The 27409-nt window shown below is 37.6% G+C and overlaps 1 protein-coding gene across 1 annotated transcript in view; it reads left to right on the top strand.

Moving 5' to 3' along the window:
* Positions 1 to 27409, top strand: part of MYO7B (myosin VIIB) — a 60675-nt gene that overhangs the window by 28062 nt on the left and 5204 nt on the right. The window contains exons 19-44 of the mRNA XM_029285820.1: positions 1574 to 1658; positions 1746 to 1961; positions 3621 to 3803; positions 5185 to 5400; positions 7523 to 7684; positions 9191 to 9271; positions 9678 to 9805; positions 11574 to 11700; positions 12480 to 12599; positions 13357 to 13530; positions 15201 to 15428; positions 16094 to 16261; positions 16505 to 16622; positions 16705 to 16831; positions 17467 to 17636; positions 18438 to 18619; positions 19929 to 20056; positions 21090 to 21247; positions 21787 to 21940; positions 22282 to 22437; positions 22880 to 22985; positions 23721 to 23834; positions 24619 to 24706; positions 25518 to 25624; positions 26148 to 26333; positions 26834 to 26950. Of these exons, the coding sequence (XP_029141653.1) occupies positions 1574 to 1658; positions 1746 to 1961; positions 3621 to 3803; positions 5185 to 5400; positions 7523 to 7684; positions 9191 to 9271; positions 9678 to 9805; positions 11574 to 11700; positions 12480 to 12599; positions 13357 to 13530; positions 15201 to 15428; positions 16094 to 16261; positions 16505 to 16622; positions 16705 to 16831; positions 17467 to 17636; positions 18438 to 18619; positions 19929 to 20056; positions 21090 to 21247; positions 21787 to 21940; positions 22282 to 22437; positions 22880 to 22985; positions 23721 to 23834; positions 24619 to 24706; positions 25518 to 25624; positions 26148 to 26333; positions 26834 to 26950 (3799 nt within the window). The remainder of the gene's footprint in view (positions 1 to 1573; positions 1659 to 1745; positions 1962 to 3620; positions 3804 to 5184; positions 5401 to 7522; positions 7685 to 9190; positions 9272 to 9677; positions 9806 to 11573; positions 11701 to 12479; positions 12600 to 13356; positions 13531 to 15200; positions 15429 to 16093; positions 16262 to 16504; positions 16623 to 16704; positions 16832 to 17466; positions 17637 to 18437; positions 18620 to 19928; positions 20057 to 21089; positions 21248 to 21786; positions 21941 to 22281; positions 22438 to 22879; positions 22986 to 23720; positions 23835 to 24618; positions 24707 to 25517; positions 25625 to 26147; positions 26334 to 26833; positions 26951 to 27409) is intronic.

The following is a 27409-nucleotide window of genomic DNA, read 5'->3' as shown; positions in this document are numbered from 1 at the left end:
GGGGGGGGGCGGTCCGGAAGTCCATCCTGAGGAGTGAATGATCTGACCATGACAGGGGCTCTACAACTACCTCCCCCATTTCCAGATCATTCTGCCACTGGCCAGAGACAAAAATTAGATCTAGTATGTGTCCCCCCGTGTGAGTTGGGGCATGAACTAATTGGGTCAAGTCCAAGGCCGTCATGGAGGCCAAGAACTCCCGAGCCGCCGCCGACGTTTCGCCCGCCGATGGCAGATTGAAATCCCCCATGACTATAAGTCTGGGGGTCTCAACTGCCACCCTGGCTATTACGTCGGCCAACTCAGGCAGGGCCGTTGATACATAGCAGGGAGCCAGGTATATAATCAACAGGCCCACTTGAACCCCCTGCCCCCACTTCACAAGGAGGGACTCTCCACCGTCTATCTGAGGCACAGTGGTCTCCCTCGGACATAGGTTCTCCCTTATAATGACTGCTACCCCACCGCCCCTACCCCGGGTCCTTGGCTGATGGAATACCTGGAAACCCGGCGGGCAAATGTCAACGAGGGGCACTCCCCCTTCCGTGCCCAGCCAGGTCTCGGTGATACCTGCCAGGTCCGCACCCCCCTCTTGAATAAGATCTTGAATGAGGAGGGCTTTGTTTACCAATAAAGTCCTCATAGAGTAAAAATGGGCAGGAAGGAGAAAAAAGATGGTAGTTTATAGCCTAGGAGGCAAAACATTGGCCTTCCATTCCAGAATGGGAAGGATGAAGGGAAAGAATGAGGAAAGCCCATAAGTAGTAGTGATCATGGGGGGAGGGGTGTCCAAAAAGACAAGATGACAGCCACTTTCAGGTAATTGAAATCCCACCCATTTTTATGTTCACTGCATCACATGTTAAAAGGGTGGGCTTTGTTTGCATGGTTATGGATGCCATCTTGACTTTTTGGACCCCTTCCTGTTATGTGACCCCATAACCAACAAATCAATGTGTTGTCTACCCTATTTGGCTAACAAGAAATGAAAGGATAAGGTTCATGAATTTAAAAAAAATGTAAAAGAGAAACAAAGAAATAGTCCAGCATGTTCAATAAGCATGGAAAGTTGGAAAAGAAATAGGAAATGGTAATGAATGGAACACTATCCATAGAGCAAGAGGATCACTGCATTTAAATCAGTCATTTATTACTATTTTTTCCAAGCCTTCATGTCCACAATAATGGAGCCACAGCAGATACCTAATTTCCTCTAAAAACATGCTAAATCACTTTAACTCATTTAGGCACATGAACTTTTTTCTCTCTAAATTCATGGTACATTGAACATTAAAGCATTAGTTTTAACGAAAAAACCACTTGGAGAAGGTCATGTCTATTTAAGATAATTCCAGTACACATCATAGAAGAGAGAGTTCACATGTCACTGTTTCCATAAAGAAAATGAAATCACTTGGTCTTGATATAATTAGGGTACTTTCCTGATTTCTTTTTTGGGATAACTTAGTTCTCCAGTACCTGTTCCATTGAGCGTGCTCTGAACACTCCTTTAATATTCTTTGTCTTTGCGGAATAACTTAGTTGTGTTTGTTGTTATTCTTTCTTTGTAAAGGAAACAGTTTCTGAAGCAGAGACATAGTGCTGTAGTTATACAGGCTGCCTGGAGAGGACACTTCGCTCGGAAAAAATTTAGAATGGTAAGAGCTTGCCTTTAACCTTGAGGTTCAGCAACAGAAGATGTTTCGTGCCACAATTAAAGTCAGGCTGTTCTTTCTCCCATATAGCTCGTGTTGGGATTTGAACGTCTGCAAGCCCTTTTCCGGAGCAAACAGCTTATGAAGAAGTACGAAGAAGCCCGTGGCAATGTGATTAAGTTTCAAGCGTTGTGCAGAGGTTACTTGATGCGCCAGAAAATTGCTGAGCAGCTGAAAGCTGCTTGTGTGATACAGGCTTATGCCAGGGGAATGTTTGTTCGTAAGAGTTTGCACAAAATGAAGAAGGTAGGAAAGAAGCATGGAAATAGGAATCACAGCACAAGTCTTGTCCATAAAAATTGTGCAGAAGAGTGATTTTGATAAGATGATAGAATAAAATAGCTATGTAATACCTAATGCTTCCAAAGAGAGTGACTAGTTGTAGCTTGTATACTATAATTAAGGTGGAGAGCCTGGAAAATCATAACTAGGATATAAGAACAGAATGGCTAAAATTAGTGTTATAGCCAACCTGTTTCTGTAAATGCTTAAAAGTAACAGTTTCAAAATTACCTAAGATTATTGTCAATGCAGCAATCCATATTATACATCCCTGACAGATGGCAATTAGGCATTTACTTAATTTTTTTCAGAGAAAGAGAATTCACCCTTTCCTGGGGCAGTCGGTTTTGCCAATGATTAGCTATTTCCACCAGTACTTGTCCTGATGTTCAACGAAAATCTGCTCCCCTCCAGTTAAAACCTATTCCTTCTTCTGAAAAAATTTGCCCTATCTCTTATCGATGACAATCCTTCAATACCTAAGTTGCTGAATAATCTCAATTCTTTATTTAATAGAAGATAAGATGTGTAAAGTTTTCTTCTACAACAATTCCTTGAAAAGGGTGAACGCAATATTTTGCTTTAAAGTGAGTTTTAAGGTGTAATGGGATGCACTTGAAGGCACACATGCTTAGGATGTTGGTGTGTGTTCTGCCTGACTGCCTCAGGTGGGACCCTCTAAGGCCTCTTCCTCTGCAAATCTTACAATGTCCCATGATCCTAAGGAGAGCCCATTTAGTAAATGCTATCATCAGGTACTCTTCCACAGAGAAATCCTTTCTGGACCAGAGTTACTTGGGAGTAGACTTGGGAGTAGTCAGCAGAAGGAATACATATGATGATATTAAAACCCTTTCAGAATGGAGTCACACAGTTAGTAAGAATCAAGTCTATATGATGTGTTTAGTTTACTTAAAGAATTAAAGAGTTGAAAGAACAAAAGGAAAGGAGGAAAAAGATAAAATAAAACTGACTTCTGAAAGGATTATCTCAGTAGCAACTCCTTCAACCAGGAAGACAGAGACAGAGATGGAAAAACAACAAGGTATAATAATGTCACCAAACTCAAATAATCTTCTGTGTAATTAAATCCAGATACCAACTCATATTGAGCTTCATTAGTTCTTAGATTGCAAGTCTTTTCTTAGGTTTCCAGCCTGGCTTCTGAATCTGGATGCTACTTATCTTGGTTTTGAGCCAGCCCTAGAAGAGTACTCTCATTCCTCTAAAGAAGGCAAGAAAAGGAAAATATCTTAGTTCATTAGTGCTTGATTTTTGCATCGCTCAGATTTCTCTGCCCATTTACCTGTATCAACATATCAGGTTCTCCGTTCTGAAGCTCTTGAGTGAGATTCCTTCTGCTTGTAGATGAGCCATTTCACTGGCCAAAATAAATAAAGAAATACTGTAGCTTTCTGTTAACAGTTCCTTGAAGCAATGTTTAATAAATTGGTAAGAACACAATTATTATTGAATTTTCCAGTGTCAAATCATTGAATAAGTAACTAATTTTGTTACTTTGTTATGATGATGCAGGAGTAGCTATAAAGTGCAATTTGTACATATAAAGTCGTAACTCAATCCCTAAGTCCAGCTTAATGGATTCCTACCATTTATTTACAGAAACGTTTGGTAATTCCAGGATCAAAAGATTATGCTAAGAAATTAAAAGTAAAGGAATCTGAAGAAAAGAAACCTGAATCACTATATGATGTCATCAGTGACCAGGAAATGGTGGACAGAGTATTTGGTTTCTTGCCTTCTTTCATTGGGGGGCAAGAAGGCCAAGCTCCTTTGGGCTTTGAGGTAAGAAGATGTGGAGAAATAATTAAATTGATTGTCTATTGTAATGGTATGTGGGAAAGAGCACATTACCTAGCCTAGACAACAGTCTGGTAAACAAAATCTGAGTCCAAAGGAGAAGGGTGGCAAAAGCATCTAGGAGGGACCCTCCCTAATTTTTGGAGAGTAAAAGTGAGGTACTGTTGACCCGGAATTAGGAGATAGTATGGGAAGTGTCGGTTGTGAGGGTGTGCAGATGACCTGCTGTCTTTGGGCACTTGCAGAGTCCTGGATGCAGGGTCATGAAAGGACAGCAAGGAAAACACCCAATGTCCTAACCCACCTGAGAACATACGATATCTTTAGGGAAACACCCAAAAGGGAACATGTTTAGCTACTTCTGCTTTCTCCCTTCTTATCTACAGTGTGCCAGACTTACTGGGTGAAATCTTTATCTTATGTGTGTCAGCTTTGCTGGATGGGTTGCTTATGTAATCAGAAAGAATAAATACAAGGATTTCTTGTCATTCGGGGCTTCTCTCTTTAGAGGAGTCCGTATTTGTTCAGCTGAATAAAAACGTAAAAGCTTAAAGCCAACTTCTGGTTTCCTGTATTTTTTTTATCAAGCAAAACCTCAGAACCTGCATATCAGTACCAAAGGGTACTTTCAGACTTGCAAGTTTCTGTTAATGTAACCTTGTAATAAATATAAGGCTAGTATTCCTGATTGTGCTTCTTGAACAATGAAGTAACTTTGGGGACTAATAAGCACATTTGAAAATTTCAAAATATATCGTGAAAATGGCTGCATTGCTGGTTGTGACCAAAATAAAAAATATTGTTTTACCAGAAAGCAAATTGATAAAGTTACTTCACATTACTTCCTTTATCCACCACCTCAACTTACAGTTGTCCTATTTCTGGGCAGTGAATACCTTGCAATAGCAGAGCAATGGATTTCAGCCATTCACTTTTATTTTCTATGAATATATAAATAAAATGGGAGTCATGATGAACTTGGCCAGAGAACCCACATTTCTCAGAGGTCAAATCTCTGAGGTTGCCATAGCAATTTGAGCAAGATGGCTGTTCCCTCATTTCCCAGAGCTATAAACCTGCTGGAGACTGCTGCCTGTCAATCTCTTCACAAGGAACAGCTATCTGGAGTACTTGTCCAGAGAGACCTACTTGCTGGTTCTTCATTCCACTGTAGTCATAGGCTTCCCTTTTTGTGGAATCGTCTTCTATCTACCATTTCTTGCCTGGAATGCAATCCCTGAATGCTGAAGAGGACATTATTTAAAGCTTTTCTGCCTGCAGCTTCAACACCTTGTTCTATCAAGGCAAAAAGCAGGTTAAAAACACTAGGGAAATAAAACTATTTTTCTATTTCTGTACCTTGTAGGACCTGGAGAAAAAAACACAGATGCACAAACTGAATGAGATAGACCTGGATATGATCCCCATAACCATAGAGCTGGATGAGGAGTCAGATGACTTGGCACAATACACCTTCCCCAAATTTGCAGCAACTTACTTCCAGGGATCTGCCACTTATACACACATTAGACGTCCCCTGCGCCACCCTTTGCTTTATCATGATGAAAAGGATGATATTTTGGTAATTATTTATCTTAATTTAATGTGTTTTTAAAAGCAAAACTCCCAGTTCCTTGAAGTAATGCTTAATAAATTGCCTTTGGAATAAATTTGAAACAGTTTGTTTTCTTTCCCTGATAATAAGTAGAGAAATTAAAACACTGTTTGTTACATAGGCTTCAGGGACTGAAGAGTAAGTTGTTCTGAATCAGACTATGTTTTTCTGATAATTTGAAATGTGGTGCTGCCTACTGTAATGAATATTATACAATGGATGTCAATGCGGTGATGTGGATAATAATTGTATTGGGTTATGTTGGTTTTTATTGTGTTTGTATATTGTATATTCTATGTATGTTTTAAGGCACCAGATTAGAAACAAGGAGGCTGAGGTTTAGTGTCACTTTAGGCACCAAGCCAGCTGGGTGACTTTGGGTCAATTGCTGTCTCTCTGGAAGCCCTAAGAAGAAAAGAAAAGCAAACTATTTCTTATAATCTTGCCAAGAAAACTGCAGTGACTAAGGAGTTGCTAGGAGCTAGCACTGCCTCAAAGCCCCCCCCCAAAAGTAAATTTAGAAGATGTTATTATAGCAATTGATGGTCATGGCCTTATCTCCTATAAATTGGTCTTTCTCAGTCATCTAATAAGTGCAAATATTAACAGTTCAATCTTACTTCAATTTTAATTAACCCTTTATTTATAAAACAGGGAACATTTGTCATTCCAAGCTCAATGAAAAAGTTACCAACAATATATAAAGATCAGAAACAAAGAAACCAACCTAACCTACCATGACAAGGAGTTCTAGACAATTGAGGCAATGGCCATGTATAAAGTTGTCTGCTTTAATCCCCACGTTCTCATTTTGTCTAATTGCTGAAAGACACAAGTGGCTGCAGTTGAGGAATGCAGTTTGTCCTCAATTTTTTCAGGATGTTGTAGGCAAAAATCAGAACATTGAAATTGGCTCAGAAACATGTAAGCAGCCTTTGTAACTTTCTAAATGAATATTCTGTTGTTTGGCTGATGAATTCTTCAGAAGATATTGTTTTCAAGCATTTTTTTAAGGACAAATCTGTGCAGAATGATAAAGGCTTAAACCCTGATAGAAAAGTCTGCTGTAGTGTTAATCTTCTGCATAACCTATTCCTCTGTCAACTGTCCAGTGAACTAAAATACTAACGTCACCCTATTTGGACCCTGAAGGCTTTAAAGCAGGGGTAGTCAACCTTGGCTCTTTTATGACTCGTGGACTTCAACTCCCAGAATTCCTGAGCCAGCTGGTTCAGGAATTCTGGGAGTTGAAGTCCACGAGTCATAAAAGAGCCAAGGTTGACTACCCCTGCTTAAAGTATTCATTTGTTACTAAACTATCTAGTTAGAACTATTTGTTTATCAGTTAGTTTAAAATATTTTTGTTCAGCCAATTTTGAAAACATTAACTATATTTAACATAAGCATGTAGAAATATTGAAGCAACATATCACTATCTGTCTTGCAACTTGAAGGGTTATCCATTAGAAATGGCACATTATGATACATTATGTTTGTTCATTGCTATTTAATTAAAAAAAATGACACTTAGCAACTTACTTCATAAAACATGATAAAGACCTAAAATTGAGATAAAGGCAAATATGCAGTAAGACCATAAGTGTAATTTAGATTAGCCTTCTCTAATTTGCACATTCCAGATGTCTTATAATATTTTCAGGCAAAATTTGTGCCCATTTTTTCCTGGCAAAATTTATACAATGAATTATTAATATTTGTTTCCATATTTTATTTTGGGAAGTACGCATTAAGTACAGTAATTGTATTTAATGTGAATCACATGCAGTTTTCTCTTTCTTAAATGTTGGCCTCAAAATAAGGCAACAGTGAAATTGTAACAAAATTGACTTGATTGGACAAAATGGTAAAATCATCTACTGAATGAGTTGCTAGTGTTTCTCACACCACATCATGTTTATTATTATAACTGTATAGTAATTCTCATAATGTTCAATAGGAATTAAATACATTCATGTGCTGATGTACAAAAACCAAGGATGTTAATTTCTGTTCATTCAGCTAATAAGTATTTGTTATTTAAATGCATTATAATTGCAAGGACAGTATGTCTACTATCTGTTCTCACTAGGCATCTCTAGCTGTATGGACCATCATTTTGCAGTTCATGGGTGATTTGCCAGAAAGAGTGCAGAATATCAATAGCAAGAGAAGTTCCAAGGAGACCCAGATTTATGAGAGCTTTGGCAAGAACAGCAAACCGCAGCCTGTAAGCAGTTATCATCCAGACCTAGTAAGGGAAAAATATTTTTCATTGCTATAAGCGTATTTAAATAGAAAAATTAGAATGCTTTATAATGCTATTTTGCTTTGCAGCATGCTAGTTTCCTATCATTTTAATTAAAAAGATCTAACAGAAGCCAGTAGGACAAGAAGCCTAAATAGCATCAGGGGAAGCATTTGATGTCACCTACCATGTTGACATCTGTGATCTGGGCAAGTGCTACAGCATTTAGTTCAGTGGTTCATAATATGGGCAACTGTGGACAATTTGAACTCCGCAGCCAACAAATATTTGTAACCTGTGAAGAGCTTGATAAAGTTCATCTTTTCAGAGAGATATCAAGCATCTGAAGTGTCATCTTGTGTGCCATGTACAAACCATAGACTCTTGGCTTCAGTGATTTTAGAAATGTTTGCTCTGTTTTTGGGACTTAAATGTTAAGGCACAATAAATTAAATTTAAGTCCCAAAGACAGAGCAAACATTTATAAAACCATTGAAGCCCAGAGTCTGTGGTTTGTACATGGCACACAAGATGACACTTCAGATGCTTGATAAGGTAACTGTCCATAATTGTGCTATTGTTAATTGTAAGCAGTTTTGGTTTAGCCAGAAAATTGGGTCAAAGTTTATTAGCACTCTGTTTAGTGAAAAGAAAGCACTACATTCCATTTGCATGATTTATAACACTGCCAGGAAGTTATTCTAAAGTGTCTACAAAACACTAGAAAGACTCAGCATGAATCTTACTAAAAAGGAAGCAGACTCAGTTCAATTCTTTCTATATATTCCATAGTACATAAGAAACCTAGTTCCATTCCATCAGTAAAATAAGATGAGAATGGTTTGCTGCCACAATTTCTTCTTAAATTCAGTCTCCTAAAAATCCTTCTCACTCTGTAATGTTTTTGACTTTTAAAAGTTCTTTAACTATATTAAGTAATTTTCTAAAGCTTACTGTATACTGCTAGTAGAGCATTAATGTCTTAGAATGTGACATTTTTCTATATGACAAATGTATTGAGTCTAATAAAGACTCTGCTAATATTGTATATTCTTGCTTTGACAATAACATTTTGTCAAACTCTGGACTCAAGGGAGCCATTAATTAATAGCTATTATTTAACCAATTTGTCAATGCTATGACAAACTGAATTGAAGCCATTTTTCATTTTGTCTTTGTTGCCATATTTTAGTTTAGAGATTTTAGATGAAGGAACTTGCCTTGAAGTTCTTTTAAATGGTTTCACCTATAGGAACCATGACACAATTATTTGTTGCAGCATTTACGCCATTCCATTTCTGAAGACAAGTAACTTAAAATGCTAATATAAAATCATAATATAAAAATAGTAACATAAGCAGTAATATGGGTAATTAAGTGACACTACAAAGAGGAGAAAACAGTTGCTTTCCAAATGCTTATGAATGATGGCTCCCCTTCTGTTTAGCAGTTTCTATCGGTTTGGGGGAATCAAGCTAACTCTTTTTTTTCTTCATAAATTGGATAATCTAGGTAGACAGCAAAAAAGTTAACAAGTTATCCAAGGTAATTTCTTCTGTGAAACTGAAGCGCAACTCCAAAATGGCTGATAAGGTTTGTTCCATATTTTCTTCTCACCATCCAAAAGGCATTACAGTCTCCTATTGAAAATATACTTTGTGTGTGGCTTATTGCAAGGCAAAAACTTTCTGAGAGAGCAGCAGACATATGCAGATGTTTCCCTCTCCTCTTGTATCTTGAATATAAAAAGAATAATGTCAACAAAGTAGATTGCCAGTGAACAGACAGACATCTTATGTCCAAAGCAACATGAGATGAATGGAGCATATATCTTGCCTATAGTAGGACCTTCCTACTTTGTTTTGAGATTAGTCTGGTCCAAACATTTAAAGTACACCAGGTTGGAGGGGCTGAGCTGGTTTTCCATTCTAGCATGGATTGGGTGCCTTTTAAAATAATCCTAATCAAAAGAGGGTGAATGGTTTTATGTTTATTTTAGATAAAAAGCCAGTTGATGGATGGGGAAGATATGTTTCAGGAGGAATGCTCTGAGTCTGAGAGGCCTATGTCTAACCTTGAAAAAGTGCAGTTTATCATTGGAAATGCTATCCTGCGTCCTGCCATCAGGTATTACATTTATTAAATAATACCATTATTTTCAATAGCAAATGCATGGATCCAGATCTAGAAGCACATCTAAAATGGCTTGAATAAAACTCAGGTTTCCTTCAGGCATTGTAATTGTGTATGTGTGTGAAATAAGGCTATATAAAAAGCTATTTAGCTTTATCAGTGGTGTTCCTGATATCACTAATTATGTGGTTGGTGGCTATGACACTGGTTCCTTGTACGTCTGACATTAAAACTCTGAAGATTACTTCTTCTGATGGCCGATGTCATTTTTTATTTTCTTTGCAAGAAGCTTGAAGCAAAGTTTTTTCTATTGCTCTTGAGCTGATTTTCAAGATTTTTAAATATAATGCTATATATGCTGTTTATTTTTACATCGGTTGCATTTTTAAACAAAAGTCATAAAATATTTTAGCTAAGATTACATTTAATCTTAGAACAATATCATGTGTGAGGTTTTAAATCTCTTAAATTTCACCTGAAAGCCTCCATTTTTTGTTCAGTCAATTTCATAACAAGGGTGAAATCTAGTGGACTCATTGGTTGGATTTGTTTTCCCTGCCTGATAGTTTAAGTAAACATTGTTATAGGTCAGTGGTGGCGAACCTATGGCACGTGTGCCAGAGGTGGCACAGAGCCCTCTCTGTGGGCACGCGCGCCATGCCCAGGAGATGGCAACTGTCCTTCTTCAACCAGACACCCACTAACTCACCAAGGTCCCATGTGGCCAGATGCGTCCCAGCATGGCTGGTTTCCCTCCCCTCCATCCCATCCCTCCTGGCCTCGCAGGCTCTCCTTTTCCCGGGCACGACCCACTGCATCACCTCCTCAGCTGTCGGCTATCTGTCCAGCTCAGAGTGGCTTCTCTGAACTGTTGGCGGCGGTTTGCGGAGCCCCAGAGTGCACAGGTCAAGGGGCCAGCAGGCTGTGGCTGCTGATGGACACTGTCGGCCCCCATGCGTTCGCTGGCCTGTGTGCGGGGGCCGATGGTGTCAGGCAGCAGCCGCCCCAGCCCCTGCCTCGCTTTACCCTGCAACAATGGCACCCCCGCCCTGCCTCGCCTTGCCTTGCCTCACCCGCAGGACGAGCCTCCTGCCCACCACCCCACCTGCCAGAGACCCCCTGGATCTCCCCCAACCCTGCCCAACCCCCACAGGCGTCCTTCCCTATGAGCAACATCGAGGTGACCATGATCATGACCACCTTGGCCACACCCACCCAGTCTGCCATGATCACCACAGCCACACCCACCTAGTGGGCCATGCCCATCTGGCACCCGGCAATAAATAAGTAGGTTTTGGGTTGCAGTTTGGGTACTCGGTCTCTAAAAGATTCGCCATCACTGTTATAGGTAAAACTGTGTACAGGACATGAAATAACCCTGAAAACCAAAATGCATGACAAGTAACAGAGAATGAGAGATATCTTCAACACTTTTCCATCTTTCCACCATGACCCTTCAATTGTGCATTTTCCTATTCGTTTTGTTTTGGGTTTTTAAAATCTTTTTTTCCCCCTTCTACGATTTTCCTTCCCCCCCTCATTATACAAAATAGGAATGTCATTAAATCCTACATTCCCAAAAGGAGGAAAGGCAAATCTTTTGGCTCTTCATCCCTGCTGCGTCCAGCTGAGAGCACAGTCCTTTTTTTTAAAAAAAAAAAAATGTAATTAAATGTAATCTCTGGCCAGAAAAGTTTGCTAGCCTCTGAGATGATGAACTTGAAACATAACAAAATGCCTGCTTATTTGTTTTATATAACAGGGATGAGATTTATTGCCAGATCTGCAAACAACTCACTGAAAATAACAATAAAACTAGTTATCATAGAGGTTGGATCTTACTGTCACTCTGCCTTGGTTCTTTCTGCCCTTCAGACCAGTTTGTGAAGGTACTGATTCTGTAATTGTTTGCTCGTAGTGAAAGCTACCTCAGTTAGTGATTAAGGATCATGCGTAGAATAAAGTTTTAGCCCTGGGGTGACAAACATCTTCAGCGTAGGGCCAGAGGCCGTACTACTGCCACCATTCAGGGGTACTTTTTGCACAAGTTGTACAGAGACAGCTAGTCAAGCCATAGTTAAAATGGTTGCCCGAGGAGGCAGCAAGCACTCTTTCTGTGCAAGTGAGGTAAATATATTTTATTTAGGACCATGGGCTAGATGGTTTTGGGTATAAATTGCTAAGCTCTGCTCTAGTCCATAGTTGCCTAATGCAAAATTCTGCAGTAAATATTTTCTATTCTTTCTGGTGTTTCCCTTCTTATTGTATATCTTGGCTTTCTTCCTGTTCACTCCCAATTCCTGGCCGCTTTCTGGGTTAGTGCTATCCTAAAAACGTCATATTGGCAACATTTGGATTTTGATACCATTGTGAAATTTGTTTCTGTCTTACACACTGAAGGTTGACATTTGCAGTTTTCAGACACAGGCCAAACATTTTCATGTTTGCAGCCTAAAGAATGATTTCACTTTCTACTTTGTCAAGCTCATTCTTAAAGAGTATTTAAAGAATATTATTATACTGGAGACATGATATTCAAAGTGCAAAGAGTAATATGGAATTGACTATAAACATTTTCACTATGTTCTACTTACTGTTATAGAAGATCCTAACAAGTCTATGTGGATATATGCTTTCAAATAACTTATTTTACTTCATACTACTGTAGTATCTACTCAATTTCATTCGGTGTGGACCATTATTGTATGCACCATATTGTTCTGAAAGGTTGAGGCGAACGTATATGAATGGAACACGATCTGAACCACCTAGCTGGATGGAGCTGCAGGTAACTATTACCCAAATTACATTACATTTTTATCTTCCCTTTTCTCACATCAAAAACTATGGTATGATAGGACAGGACAGGTAATCTATCTAATTTAATCTTTTCCAATCTGATATCCTTCAGATATGTTGGATTAGAATTGCCATTGTGATGGGTCTTCTGATGGGTCAGATGTGGGATGTGTCATGTGAGGGTCTTGTGATGGATCTTATGATGGGGAGATCACATCAGGTGAGGGTCATTGGGAGGTGAAGTGCTGGGTGGGGGCATGGGGGGGTTGCGTGTGTTAGTTGAGGGTCAGTGCTGCTGATGTGATTCATACTGACCCATCATAAGACCCTCACTTGATGCAACCCATACTGACCCATCACAAGACCCATACCTCTCCATCACAAGATCTACTGCCCACACAAAGCCTTTATAAACAGAAGAACACTGACATCCCCTAAACTCCGCTGAAGATGTTATCTAGCCTGGTAATGAAATGTTCAGAAACCAACCCACAAGCTCAGAGAATGAATCTCCACCCTCATCCTAAAACTGAGCTACAGATATTTGCCACATTTTTAGCATTAAGGCACTAAAAGGCATGAAAAAGTTAAACATTGATTAAACTATTCTAACAGTTTCACAAAGCCTTTCCTAACTAGATGTAGGGGTAATCTATATACACTATATTGTAAAAGTTGAGATTCAATCTTCTTCATGTGTGGATTAGACTTCTATTTCTTAGTACTTACTTAACTTTGCTTTTTAGGCAACCAAGAATAAGAAGCCAATTACACTTAGTGTAATCATGATGAATGGCAACAGTACCAAAGTGCTTGCAGATTCAGCCTCCACTGCAAAGGAGATCTGCCAGCTGGTAGCTGATCAAATGAGCTTGAAAGACACATTTGGTTTCTCTCTCTACATTGCATTGTATGATAAGGTAAAATGAAGTTATGTGTTATGCCAATATAAATGCACTGGAAATGCACACTTTTTTAAAATAATTTCATTTCTAATTTATTATTTTTGTATCCCAGAGTGGGAACATTACTTCAGAAAACACTTGGCTGGATGATTTGGGCTTTTCTTTTGCTGCCAGTCCAAGGCTCTAGATCAGGGGTCTTCAAACTTGGCCCTTTTATGACTTGTGGACTTCAACTCCCATAATTCCTCAGCCAGCGTGCCTCTTTACCCTTTTCTCACATTAAAAGCACTCAGAGGTTTTATAACTGAAAGCAATTCACATAATCAGAATTGGTATTTTGCTTTTTTAATTGATGCAGCCAGAAGATTTTTCCCATGTATTCTTCTATTTAATCTGATCATATGAATGTCATTGTTTGAGAGCAAAATAACCCCCATGATCTAAAGGGGTGTGTATTTTTCTCATATGTGTCGCTATCATGCTATGTGTTTTATGTTCATTTTAGTCAGGCTACATAAGTAAGTCATTCTTTGCACACTCATTCTAAGTGAACTTTTTTTCCAATTTGTTCAATATTTATATAAAGGCCCCTTGGATGTTGAGGTTGTGAATGTTCTTGGAATTATTTATTTAATAGATGGCCATAGACTGACAGAGTAAAGAAATTAATGAAATGATGATAGATAGATAGATAGATGGATGGATGGATGGATGGACGGACGGACGGACGGACGGACGGACGGACGGACGGACGGACAGACAGACAGACAGACAGACAGACAGACAGACAGACAGATAGATAGATAGATAGATAGATAGATAGATTAGAAAGAGAGAGACAGACAGACAGACAGACAGACAGTATTTGCAACAGAGCAAAACCAGTATGATGTAGGTAATAAAACGTGACAGAAACGTAAAAAGGAGAGGAGCACACAGATTGGCAAGAAGTTCTTTGGCACAAGGCAGTCAACAACTGTGAATGTAAGTGGATAGAGAAGCAAAACAAAAACAAAACACTAGACCTATCTAGTTGTAGAATAAAGCCATTGGTGCCTAAAGACCACAGCTATGGGTAAGAATTCTGTGGCCTTCTTAGATATTTCAGGACATTGATCTTATCGCAGCTGATCTATGATCACTTACTGTGTTAGCTGAGAAAGCTTACTACTAAGTACTTCAATGAGATTAAGGCACCATCTGTGATATAGGGAGCATACCGGTAATCCATGTGCCACAAACGGAACCTCACAAAAGTGGCATTAATAAGGAATGTGGTGATACTTACCTGTAGTAGTCATTGAAGATAGGCATCAAATAATGTTAAAGTAAATGCCCTTCAATGGAGTGCGAAGGATGTGATAAAAATCCGATGGCATTTTTTTTCATTGTTTACCCAGACATATATAGGAATATTAATATACTGTAACTTCTCAATCTGTGTCAATTGATTGTTTCACCCTGCCCTACAATTAATGTGGAAGAACATATGAGACCATCTCTTCCTTTTGCCATCCTATTTATGCACAGCTATACACAATGCTATTATTTTTTCTTTAAAACTTTTGGGCAATTTTCATTCAGTTGTTATTGTATTAAGTTTGTACTTAATATATAATTAAGTATATTATATAATTTGTACTTCTTTACCTGAGCAGACTTTTTTTCCTTAACAATGAGCTTAGGTCTGGTCACTGGGCAGTGGACGGGATCACATCATGGATGCCATTTCTCAGTGTGAACAACAGGAAAAAGAGAAGAGTGGCCATGGACAGTACACTCCTTGGCGTCTCTACTTCAGAAAAGAGATCTTCACCCCCTGGCACAACTCCAAAGAAGATCCCATCAGCACTGAACTCATCTATTATCAGATAATACGTGGCATCCGGTTTGGAGAATACTGCTGTGAAAAGGTAGATTTTTTTGTACTCTGGCTATGAGGCCCAAGCCACCTGGAGAAAAAGTGACTTTTTAAGAGCATATCTCTGCCAAGAATGATTTATCATTCTAAATCCATTGCTCTAGGTACTATCTGTTTGTTTGTAAAATTCATTGGCTGCCCTTCTTACCACAATAAAATACTGTAAAGATCCAATTACTGAGCCTAGTTAAAAGATGGGGAGGGAAGGAGTAGGGTGAGAAGGGGAGGGAGGGAGGGTCTGTTATTAATCTATCAACCACCTTCCATGTGAAACCCCTCCATTGGAGCCCCAAGCCAGCTGGCAAAACTAGGTTTTTAAGTCCTTGCGGCAGGTCAGGAGGCTTGGAGACAATCTCACTCTGGGGGGTGGGGAGTTTAAAATATTCCAAAAGGAAGGCTCTTCTCTTGGATGCAGCCAGCTCGATACCTTGGCCAATGGGACCTGCAGCATGTCTCCTCTGCCAGCATGGATGGGGCGGGCCAATCCCAGTAGGATGGACAGGTCCCTCAAGTATCCTGATCCCATGCCATGAAGGTTTTTTTTTTAATTACTGGAAATACAGTAATATGTCTTTTGTTTGGTCTAGCTAATCAGGCCTAGGGAATGAAGGTGGATTAAGAACTCTTCCAGAAAAGTGACTAATCTGATTGTTATAGGAGGAGGACTTAGTGGAAATTGGAGCCAAATACTGTTATATCAAGTTTGGAGAATCCATCCAAAATGAGTTGGTTCAAAGTATTCTCCAAGAATGTATCCCAGTAAAGCTACTAAGATCCAAATCCCAAGAGAAGTGGGTGAACCTCATCACATATGCTCACGCTAAGGTATGAACATCCAAATTATGTAGGATTTGACATTAATATTAGCATCTATTTCTATTGCTGCTGGGAAGTCAAGTATGAATGAAATGCCTAAATTCATTTTCATTGTAATTGTTTTTATCTGTAACTTGCTGATTAAACAATAAATATGTGAACATTGTTGGAGGTACTTTAGGGCCTTTGTGCAATGTACTATATTCAAGAAATATACCCACTGACCTGCAATATATATCTTGTATGTTGTAGGCGGCTTACACACAGGACCAGACTTCCCCACAATGTGTAAAGGAGCAACTGGTAGACTTTGCCCGTGATCAGTGGCCTCTGCTCTTTTCTAGATTCTTTGAAGTTACTAAATTTTCAGGTACTGTGATGGCAACATACTTTGTGTAGGAGGAAGTATAGTGAAAAGTAGAAAAAGGCTAATATTTATATTGTGCTTGCAGGGCCCAGTCTGCCAAAGAAACATTTCATTGTGGCAATTAATTGGAAAGGGGTATGTTTCCTAGATGACACTGAAAGAAGACTTCTAGAATTGTCTTTTCCAGAAATTACTGGCATCCATACCAACAGGTACTGTTATTGGACTTGCTGGACTGGAAAGAGCTCTTTGTCAACATTTAGGACAATGCTATCATATCATTGTCTATATTTGATTCTTCTGTTATTGTGTCATAAGAACTGAAATAGTTTCTATTTTTCTCATGGTTTTCTTTCCCTAAGGAATAAACCTAGTGAGTTTGTTTACTCAGAAAGTATTTTTCTAGCTCTTAAAGTATTGTGTCCTCCGGGGTGAGAATCTAATGCAATATAATTCATCTCTGTAAAGAAAGATGAAAGAGTTGAATTAACCAAAGTAATTCTATTTCAGCTTTAGGAACATTGCAACTATTTTGATTATACAAGTATATGCTTTGTTCACAGGATTTTACACAGTATCTGGACTTCCATTTTTTGCCTTTCTGAGTTTCCATTTATATCCTCCTGTGTTTACTTACTATATTATTTTTTTCTGTATAAAAATATCTACAAAAAAGGAAAAGCTATACAGTATGATTTTTTGGGTAGCACTAATGGTTGTCCATTTGGAACACTTCTATGTTTAGAAATGTTTACTCCTTGCATATGTTAGAAGTTGAAGGATATCAGATTTTTGTTTTCTTGCCATTTTACAAACTATTTTCTTTTGAAATATTTTGTGACTGCAGGGGAGTCAAGACATTTGGGCAAAGCTGCACCCTTAGCACACTGCGTGGTGAAGAGTTTGTCTTAACATCTGTCAATAGTGTTGCAATTGCAGAATTAATAGTCATGTTCCTGGAAGGGCTGAAAAAGCGATCACTTTATGCGGTGGCAATACAAGACAAAAAGCTGCAAGGTAACTTAGATATGTTTATTTTTGTTGCTGTTCAAAAGAAAAAATCTATAGCATAGAGAGGAAAAAGTTCAACTGCATGTTGTGCTGTAAGACATAACAATTAACAATATTTATTTAAAAATAATAAAAGACAGTACAAATTAAACCTGAAAAGAAAAAGAATATAAAGTGCAAGAGAAAAGAAAAAAAGGAAGAAAAAGAGAGTAACATGTGCAATATGTGAATCCATTCTCATGCCATTCTCCACTGGGCCAAGTAATATGGGGTAGGCATAGTAAGGTGATGCAAAAACAGCTACAGATGTATCAGATCCTTATCATCAGTGCTTTTTTTGAAAGAAAAAAAAAAGGTGCCGGAACTCACACACGTCATACAACCCGTCTTGCCAACCGTACAAGGTTCCATCCAAAAAAGGTGCCGGAACTCCATTCTAGGCGTTCTATGAGAAAAAAAGCCCTGCTTATCATAATCTCTCTTTTGAAAGAGTTTGTTTCTTTCTTGGGAATTCATGAGTATCTTACTTGTTATCTTTGTGTAATTTGACTTTTCCTATCAATTGCAGAGAAAAAGGTCATCAGGCTATTTTTTCCCCCAGTAATGCTAGTAAAAAATATAATGCAATCTTTTTCTACTAGATGAAGAAGTGGTAGAAAACACTGATATTAAACATGTTATAGCCACTGTATGACATAGCCTGAAGTATCTATGCTTACACAAAATAGAGATAATGGTATTTTGACATTGTCAGAAAGAGGACATGTATAATAGCTGAAATAATATGCTTCAGTTTTTATTTTTCAGGTGACACTACCATTTTGGCCTTCAAAAAGGGGGACTTGTTGATTTTAACCCAAGACAAAAGACTAGGAGAAAATCAAGGCTGGATCCCTGCTCAAAATGAGCGAACCAATAGTTCTGGGCTTGTGTCATCAGAGACCATCTATATCATCCCTACAGTTACAAAGCCTTCCAGTCAAATATTGGTAAGGATCAAATAATGCAGATGCAATGCTTAACTCTGATAAATGACTGCCACTCTATTCCCTGAATAATAAAGATAGTAAACTAATAGTGGAAAAAAGAAGGATTGAAGGACACTCTTCTAAAATAGCTCTTTGTCAACTTCTAAGATATTCTTTACCACTCCAGTTTATCTTCTTCCTTCTAGCCATATGGCAAACAAGGCATAGTACTTCAGCCACTAGCTAGATTTAATTTGTAAGAATGCTTAAGCCAAATTCCCACTTCATTTTTTTCAATTACAAGAATTTCTTTTTTAAAAAGTCACACAGAGCGGTCTTTTTAATTGCAGTAAAGGAGGTATCTTAGGCCATCCTGATGCCTACAGAGACCAGATTAAAACAGATTACAGTTTAGATGCTGTGCTGTTCCTTCTAATGATGTTTGACTAATCCCTTGTGATAGCCTCAATCCAACAAGCATAGTAATCAGTCCTAAACCTCTTCTCTGCACCTTTTCAAAACTGATGACTTGAAAACAGGCTTCTAATGATTGAAGACATTAATGAATCCAAGTAATAAGTGATATTGTCCCTTTCTTTTCAATATGTGGAATATCAGTCTTTTTAGGCATTGATAGACTTTGGTCCCTAAATCTTTGTAGAGTTTCAGCTGTTCTTTCTACATGCTAATTTACATATTTGGATATTGAACTATTACAGTGTTATCTCTAACAGCAGATTTAAGGATGTTTTACTCTCCACTTGGAATTTTCTCTTTAACTTGGGACCTCAATTCTGTGTTTAACAGTGGATGCTCAGACAGATTCCCATTTTGTTTTTAGTTTTTTGGTCTTAAAAGTTAACTTTGCCCTGGTACTAATTTTCCTGCCTAACTTTATATAACAGAATAATGAAGCTTGCACAGAAAATTACTGTAATCCATAGGTATCTAATATAATGTTATAAATGTGATTATTCTTATAAGATTGTTATCAGAATCTATGTGAGATAAAAATATTGTCCATTGGCCTAAATATTTAGATATATAATAATTAATTGCTAAATTTCATAATGTGTTCCATTGAGCTTGCTCAAGTACAGCACTAGCCCCTTTGAGAATCCTTTTTGGGATGAATCCTCTAACATTAGAAAAACGCTGAGATGCTTCCTTCCTTGTCTTTTTCTGACAAACACATTTGAGCAAACCTAGCAGAAAGAGAAGTCCTGCTCACAAATCTTTGCCTGAAAATCCATACATGGAATTAATTTCTGATATTATGTTGCTGCCATGGCAATAAGTGGAGTGTCTTCAAATGACCATATTTTTCCAGAGCTTGCTCATGATGTCACCTGAACAACGGAGGTTAGTATCTCTAAACTCTCATGTGGAGGAACCTGAGGAAGAAAATGCAAATGTGAAGCCATATACTCTGGAAGAATTCTCCTATGACCACTTCAGGTATACTTTATTATGTTTTATACAATTTATATAGTTCCTTGAAAAGCATACCTTTATCACCTTTTAAGCCTAACTGAGGAAGAATCAATGAGTATTGCATTAATATCTGTATTAGTTATTAAATTCTATTTTGTCTTCCATACTGGTCTGCTCAGAAAGGGTATCTGGTCCATGTGTGATTGTTCTATATGAAGGACATCACTAAAATAGTTGTTTCTAATGTACAAAAAATGGAGTGAAGTACAGAAAGAGCTTTCCTGCCTCGCAATATTAAAATGCTATCTTAAAGTTAGCTTTCATAAAGTAATACTGACTGCACTAGTGCTGATTAGTGCCACAAGGGAATATTAGCATTAAATAATCACAGCACCCAAAAGGCATTAGAGAGGGAAAAATGGTGCTGCTTGACTGCATTTACATGGGATATTCCTCTGTAGAACATACAAGCTTGATTGGAATAACTTGCCAGTGTCACCTTGCCGCTGCCACCTCGCCACCCTGTGGGTATATTGAAGAGACAGACAGATCCTCTATCTTCAACTCCCATTCATTACAGCCATGTCTGTAAATTAGAAAGACTGATCTGTAGTTCAGTCCTATCTTGCTCTCTGGGTCTTTCATCAGTCCATAACAGACCATCCCAGTACATATAGCTCTTTCATTTCAAAGCCTGATAGAGTTGCACTTTTTCTGGATTCCAGTTCAAACATTCAAGTGTTTCCCCTCACTCCTAAGAGCCCCTTTTGTAAGAAAAAAAATCACCATTTGACAACATAATTTATATCCATATTAACTTTTTAATTAGTTTGATTCTTTCTGATAGATGTTAACAGAGAGGTATAGGATTTTGCTATATGAAAATGGCTTTGTCCTGTTGTTACTTTATGAATTAATTCTAATTCTGAGTAGTAGGTGATGAATCTTAGGGAAGATCCAAATTCTAACTAGGGTATATTAGCCTGTAAGCAACAGATATAAGTTAGTTGTCTGTATTGATCAGACTATGGTTTGAAACAGTTTTATGTTTCTTCAGAGTACCTGAGAAGGAGTCAATCAGCAAGGCTGTTTTACCCAAGTCCCGAGGGCGGAATCATCTGTGGGTTCATTCTAGGGAGCCCCTGAAAAGGCCTTTGCTAAAGAAAGTGTGTTCTAATCCAGACCTCTTGGACTTTGCTTGCCAGACCTTCATTGATATCCTTCATGCTAAAGTCAGTTTATTTGGTAATGGGCAGAATATAATTATTTTCTCTGAACTGGTTTCTATGCTTTGGTGCCTGACTTGGAACTATTTTTAATTAAAAAAAATGAAGAAACAGATAGGTATTGATAAATACCTTTACATGTTTGTTAATTGTTTGACATGGTTTAATTTATCTGAGTGCAGAAAACTGAGAAGAGGATGAAGAGTGGATCTAGATTTTAGGTAACCAAATTGGATAATCCAGGAGAAAAATTACATTAATGGTGATTGCCAGAGCAAAGAAATGGTGATTGCCAGAACAAGCAAATTAATTATGCTAAGAGAATTGGGGCAAAACAAAAAGTTTTGGGCAACAAAATGAGTTAGTATAAGATAGGTATGTAAGAGAGCATTATCTTAATAGTCAAATGTAGCTTCTACTAAAGAGCATTTACTAAGTAGTTACTTGCTGCCTTCAGAAGGAGTATTGAGTTGGTTTGTAGTTGTACTTATTTTTTTGGTACATCTTTCCTTATATTTTTTTGCTCACCCATTATGAAATACATGGGAGATTATCCCTCAAAGCAAGAGAGATCTCCTGTGGAACTTACTGACCAGATATTTTTAGTGGCAATCCAGGAGGATACTCTGCAAGATGAGGTCTACTGTCAGATCTTGAAACAGTTAACAGAAAACCACAAGAGGTAACAAAAAAGTATTTCTAACCAAATATTTCAAATTGACATGACCATTTTGGCTGGCACTGGACGTGCCAAGTTGGAGCATTAAATTGGAAGTTCTTTCAATAGGATAGATTTTATATCAGTGGTTGCAACAACAAACAACATATTGATCTGTGGGTCGGGGGGGAGGCTGCATTTGGACTGCAGAAACTCCTTGAGTTTCACAACAAAAAATTACTGTAAAGTAAGCACAAATCATAACATCGGTCTAAGTTGCCCAATAGATTTCTAAGTCTGAAGAATTTTTGGCTTAGGTTTTGGATATTTGTATGCAAATTTTGAAATTATTTATCACATGGCAGGTATAGCCTGAACAGTGGTTGGCAGTTACTGTGGCTTTGTACAGGCCTTTTTCCACCTAGTAAATCATTGCTGAAACATGTTCAGAAGTTCATTGAGACTCGTCTGAAGGAGAACTTGGCATTGGAATGCAGACATAGGATCCAAAAAGTGATGAGGTACAAGGTTGTTTTTAATGCTCTGTGATTGGCTCATGCTTTTTATTCTTTAAATAATTACAGAATGCTAATCAGGTCTATAAAGTCTATATAATGTATAAACTAATCTATAATCATTATGAAGAGGAAAATCTTTCTTTCCTGAGGAGAGATTAATTTAGCCTCCTCATCCTTTAGTGGTTTTGTTAAGGTATTTTTGTGAATGCAATTGGTTTTCTTTTCCTTCACTCTCTGCTCCAAAATATACATAATATTTTATTGCATGCATGGATAGAAACTGTTTTTTATAAAAAAAAAACCTTCAGCTTTAGTTGTCTCTATTTTTACTCCCATCTCAACTACCTTTCCTGTGAGGCTGGTGAAAATTGACTCTCTTGTGCTAGCATTAAGAACTTCTCCATCAAAGATAGTTCTAAGAGTCATTTGTATTTCTGTTCTTCAGGAGTGGCTGTCGGAAGTGGGCTCCACACAGTGTAGAAGTGGATGCAATTCAGAATAATATCACCAAGATTTCTCACAAGGTTCATTTTCCAAATGAGACAGAGCAGGTGAGGTTAAGTTCTTTTATTTTCATATTGATATATATCCCAGGTTTAATATTTGTTATTATGGGTGGGAGGGTATATAGGAGGGAGGAGTAAAGTATCCTTGCCCTCTTGAGTTATATATAAGGTGGGATAAAAATGTCATCATCCTCTGTGGAATGGGCGGGGAAGAGAGAAAAATAAAAAGTCAGCTTGGAAGAAGTGACTATTGAGGGAAACTGTCATGGTGAATCAGAAGGTAATAGAGTCACCTTGAGGTAAGATGGGCAGCCTATAATCTATCTTTCTTTCTTTCTTTCTTTCTTTCTTTCTTTCTTTCTTTCTTTCTTTCTTTCTTTCTCTTTCCTATCTCTGTCTGTCTGTCTGTCTGTCTGCTGTCTGTCTGTCTGTCTGTCTGTCTGTCTGTCTGTCTGTCTGTCTGTCTGTCTGTCTGTCTATCTATCTATCTATCTATCTATCTATCTATCTATCTATCTATCATCTATCTAATCTATCTATCGGGTTCCATTTAGGCACGCCTGAGCAAATCATAAGGGATGATAACGTCCCATCTTCTGTTGCTTTTTTCACCATCTGATAATCACATTGTGTTCTTAAATATATTGTGCTTTAATTTCCAGAAACAAACAGCCAAGCAGGCAGATAGCCTACTTTTAGCAGTCTGTACGCCTATGCAAGCTGCACCTATTCTTTTTGCTTCCAAACTAGTCATTTTAATTTCCTGTTCTTATGGTCCAGGTTTTTGATGTAGGAACAAACACAAAAGTATGGGATCTATGTCAGATGATTGGCAACAAAATGGAATTGAGCTCCTTGGATGGATTTAGCCTCTTTATCAAGATTTCAGATAAGGTAATTTGACATGAGTATATCAGTTCTATCTGATGAAGAGATTTGGAGAACTAGAAAGTTTTGATGGGTCTAAAAATATTTTTGCTTCTTATTCCTCATACAGTGTATATCCAAGTGGCTGTTTTGTCATCTTATTCTGTATTATCTCCTCTGTGCCTCACTTCTGTCACTGCTCTGCAGTTTTAATTTCATTTCTGTTCTTTATTCTGTTTGAGTTACATTCTAAGGGATTAATGTTGATGTTATTTTAATTCAGTGACTTTTATTTGCCACTCAGTCCAAAAACTTTTAGCTTTAGACAATTTTGAAAAATATATAATAAGCAACAATAACATTCAGTGTATCAAATCCATGAAGATAAACAAGTTAAATTAATCTGTATGTTAAAAGTTACATTTTAAACTCCCTCATATATTGAAACTAAAAAGAGGTCACTTACAGTTATTATAATGATTGTTTTATACATGTGTTGTTTTATCTGAGTGTTGTTAATTCTCAAAATAACTTTTTCTGAGATGGGTGGCTATATAAATTTGATCTCCAGTACAGAAAAAGTGGAGTTGCTGCTCTTAATTGGGTTATACAAAAATTACCCAGTTAATGATGTAAGAACAGTAACAGACTGCTTGTGTGAGGGAAATCATCCTGATATAAGAAAGCATCTTTAACTGTGCCAGAAAGGCAGCTGACAGTTTCTTATGCTGGTTCTTCTGGAATGTTATCTCAGAGAATTAATAATTCAATTTTTTGTAGTAACTCAGCTCCCTTTTATTGTCTGTTCTAGGTGATCAGCCAGAATGAAGCAGATTACTTCTTTGACTCCTTGAGACAGGTGACTGACTGGACTCGGAAGAATAGGCCAGGAAAAGAGGGTATGGACATGAAAAGATGAAATATGGGGTGTTGACTTTAACCTAGACGCTATTAATATTTGCAGTGTATGTCTGTTTTGCATGTCTATTTGGAAATAAGTGCCTCAACTTTCTTTCAGGTAAACATGCATATGATTCACTGAAGGATATATATGGCTTCTAGTCATAATAGCTATATTTTAGTTCTAGTATGAGAAACAGTAACCTGATTAGAGAGTGCTGTTACATATTACTTGTGGGGTTTCCAGGCCACCCTAAATCAAGCATATTGTAATAGATAAGCTTGACTGAATACATCCAAGCCATTGCTTTGATTGAATTCCCAATAGATGAACTGCAAATATCTGGATGGCAGCTAATTATCAGTAAAGGGATACATAAAACTGAGAAGTGAGGAGGGGCTCTTTTGGGACCTAGCTTTATTAAAGGTGATTTATCTGAGATATTTTTGTATAATACATAACCATAAACAAAACAAGATAAAAATGAAATCTTTCTAATCTCAACCCATTTGGAATTGGCTAGCAATTCCATGTTGATCATCTCTTCTTGAAAAAAATGTATTGAAATAGCTAAGACATTTATGCAGAAACATGGATTTATTGAATATTTATCACCCAAAGTATAATTGACTTGAAAAATAATATAGCTTTTTTCCAACTGTTATAGAAAGCTTATTTTCCTCATGCTCTGGTTCAGTGTAGTTTATATCTATGTGTTTAGGAGATATCAGGAATAGAAGTAAAAATTTTAAGTGCTTGTACATGTCTCTTTGAAATGTTTATTTAAATGTCTGAAATTGCTTCTCTAGTGTTTTCCACCACTATGAATTATCAGGTATATTTCATGAGAAAGTTGTGGCTGAATGTGATACCTGGGAAAGATTTGAACGCTGATTGCATCTTTCATTATCATCAGGTAAACAGGATTGATGATAGCAGTGAAATAATCACTAGCATGAATGTTTGCATCAATTATTGTTTGCATATATTTGTATATATGATTGTCATAATATAGACATTTCACAACATGTATGAATACTGGTTATAGAATATAATTGATAGCAATGAGATAGATCCCTTGGGTGTATACATAGGATTGGTAAAACTGAAATTAATCAAATTAAAATATCAATCTTCCTCATGATAACTGAACAAAAATGAAAAAAACATTTTTACAGCTGACACTGCAGGTATCTTAAAATAACATTTTGGAACAGTCACAGCTAACCAAAAAAGCAAGCCTTGAGAATGTGTCTGAACCAGAGATTTTCTACTTCCAGTTTGGTGTTTTATTGCAAAACAAAAATCTTGCAAAACTCTTTCTAGAAATAAGATCTAGATGCCACAGGACAAATATTTTCATGTTTTCATTATGTACACATCATTTCAAATATGCAAATAATCTCAGTCAGTGCTAACGTCTCTTTTTTACATGTCAGGAACTGCCGAAGTATCTGCGAGGCTATCACAAGTGCTCAAAAGAGGATGCTATCCAATTGGCCGGGCTGATTTTCAGAGTTCGTTTTAACGGTGATCGAACACAACAGGCTGCAATACCTAAAATACTGAAGGAACTAGTGCCTGAGAACATGATTCCAATACTATCTCCAGAGGAGTGGAAACGGGTATAAAGGATCTTATATTACTTTAGTATTATATATTATTTAAAACTTACATTGGTCTTCCTCTTTTGATCAGCATTGTAAAGCTACTGATTTATTTCCCATAATTTATTTATTTTCCATAATTTATATGCCACCCCAAAGATTCATCTGCAAATAAATCTAGTTTACTTCTTGCAAAATTTCTCATTGATAACAATCATTTCAGAAACTGCCATTCTTATATTTGTTATACTTCTGTTTAATTGTTACAGGTGCCACGCTTTACTTATTTCTTTGACTTCTTATTTGGAAGTTTAATTTGAAGGAATAATTTACAGTGCTCAGTGCCATCACTTTTGCCTATAGCAAAATATGTTATTTGTAATCTTGGAGTGAAAAGTTCTAAAATAAATCAGTTTGTGTGATTATGTGGGTACAAGGAAAGACTACTTTCTCACTACCCAAGAAAAAAATTCTAATGGGAAAAAAACTGATTAGTTTTGATTCACATTATATTACAGAATATTATTTCTGCTGTCAACAAACTTGGACAAAAAAGTGTGGATGAGGCCAAAGTTGCCTTCTTGAAGTTCATATATCGTTGGCCAACATTTGGTTCAGCTTTCTTTGAAGTGAAGGTCAGTTCAATGGTTCCAGGCCTCTGGGGGGGAAGAGGAGTGCCACCATCTGAAGTTTTTTGTCTAAAAGAAATATCTTGTGGATTGCTCACTTTTGTAAATTCTAAGAGGACTCATTCTCATGGCCTTAATCAATTTCAGTTGCCTCTCAAGAGCAGCTTTTCACCTACCCCTATTCCTGCAGTAATTTGTTCCATAGTTCTGGTGATTCCAGTGCTTAATAACAGTGATTCCAGTGCTTAACAGGGTGGGGTGGTGGTGGTTATTATTAGGGAAGGCCTGGATCCAAGGGAGACCACTGTGCCGCAGACTGCCGGTTGTGAATCCCTAGGTGTGAAGTGGGGTCATGGGAGGCAGCAGGGCGTGCTGATTGTATACCTGGCTCCCCGCTATGTATCAGCAGCCCTACCCGAGCTACTCAGTGTGATAGCCGAGATGGTGATTGAGACCCCCAGACTG

This window comes from Protobothrops mucrosquamatus, unplaced genomic scaffold, assembly GCF_001527695.2.
Source record: "Protobothrops mucrosquamatus isolate PMUCROS unplaced genomic scaffold, P.Mucros_1.0 scaffold2296, whole genome shotgun sequence".
In the NCBI taxonomy this organism is placed as follows: Eukaryota; Metazoa; Chordata; class Lepidosauria; order Squamata; family Viperidae; genus Protobothrops; species Protobothrops mucrosquamatus.
The sequence above is the reverse complement of the archived record's forward strand: the minus strand, read 5'-3'. Positions and strand labels throughout refer to the sequence as shown.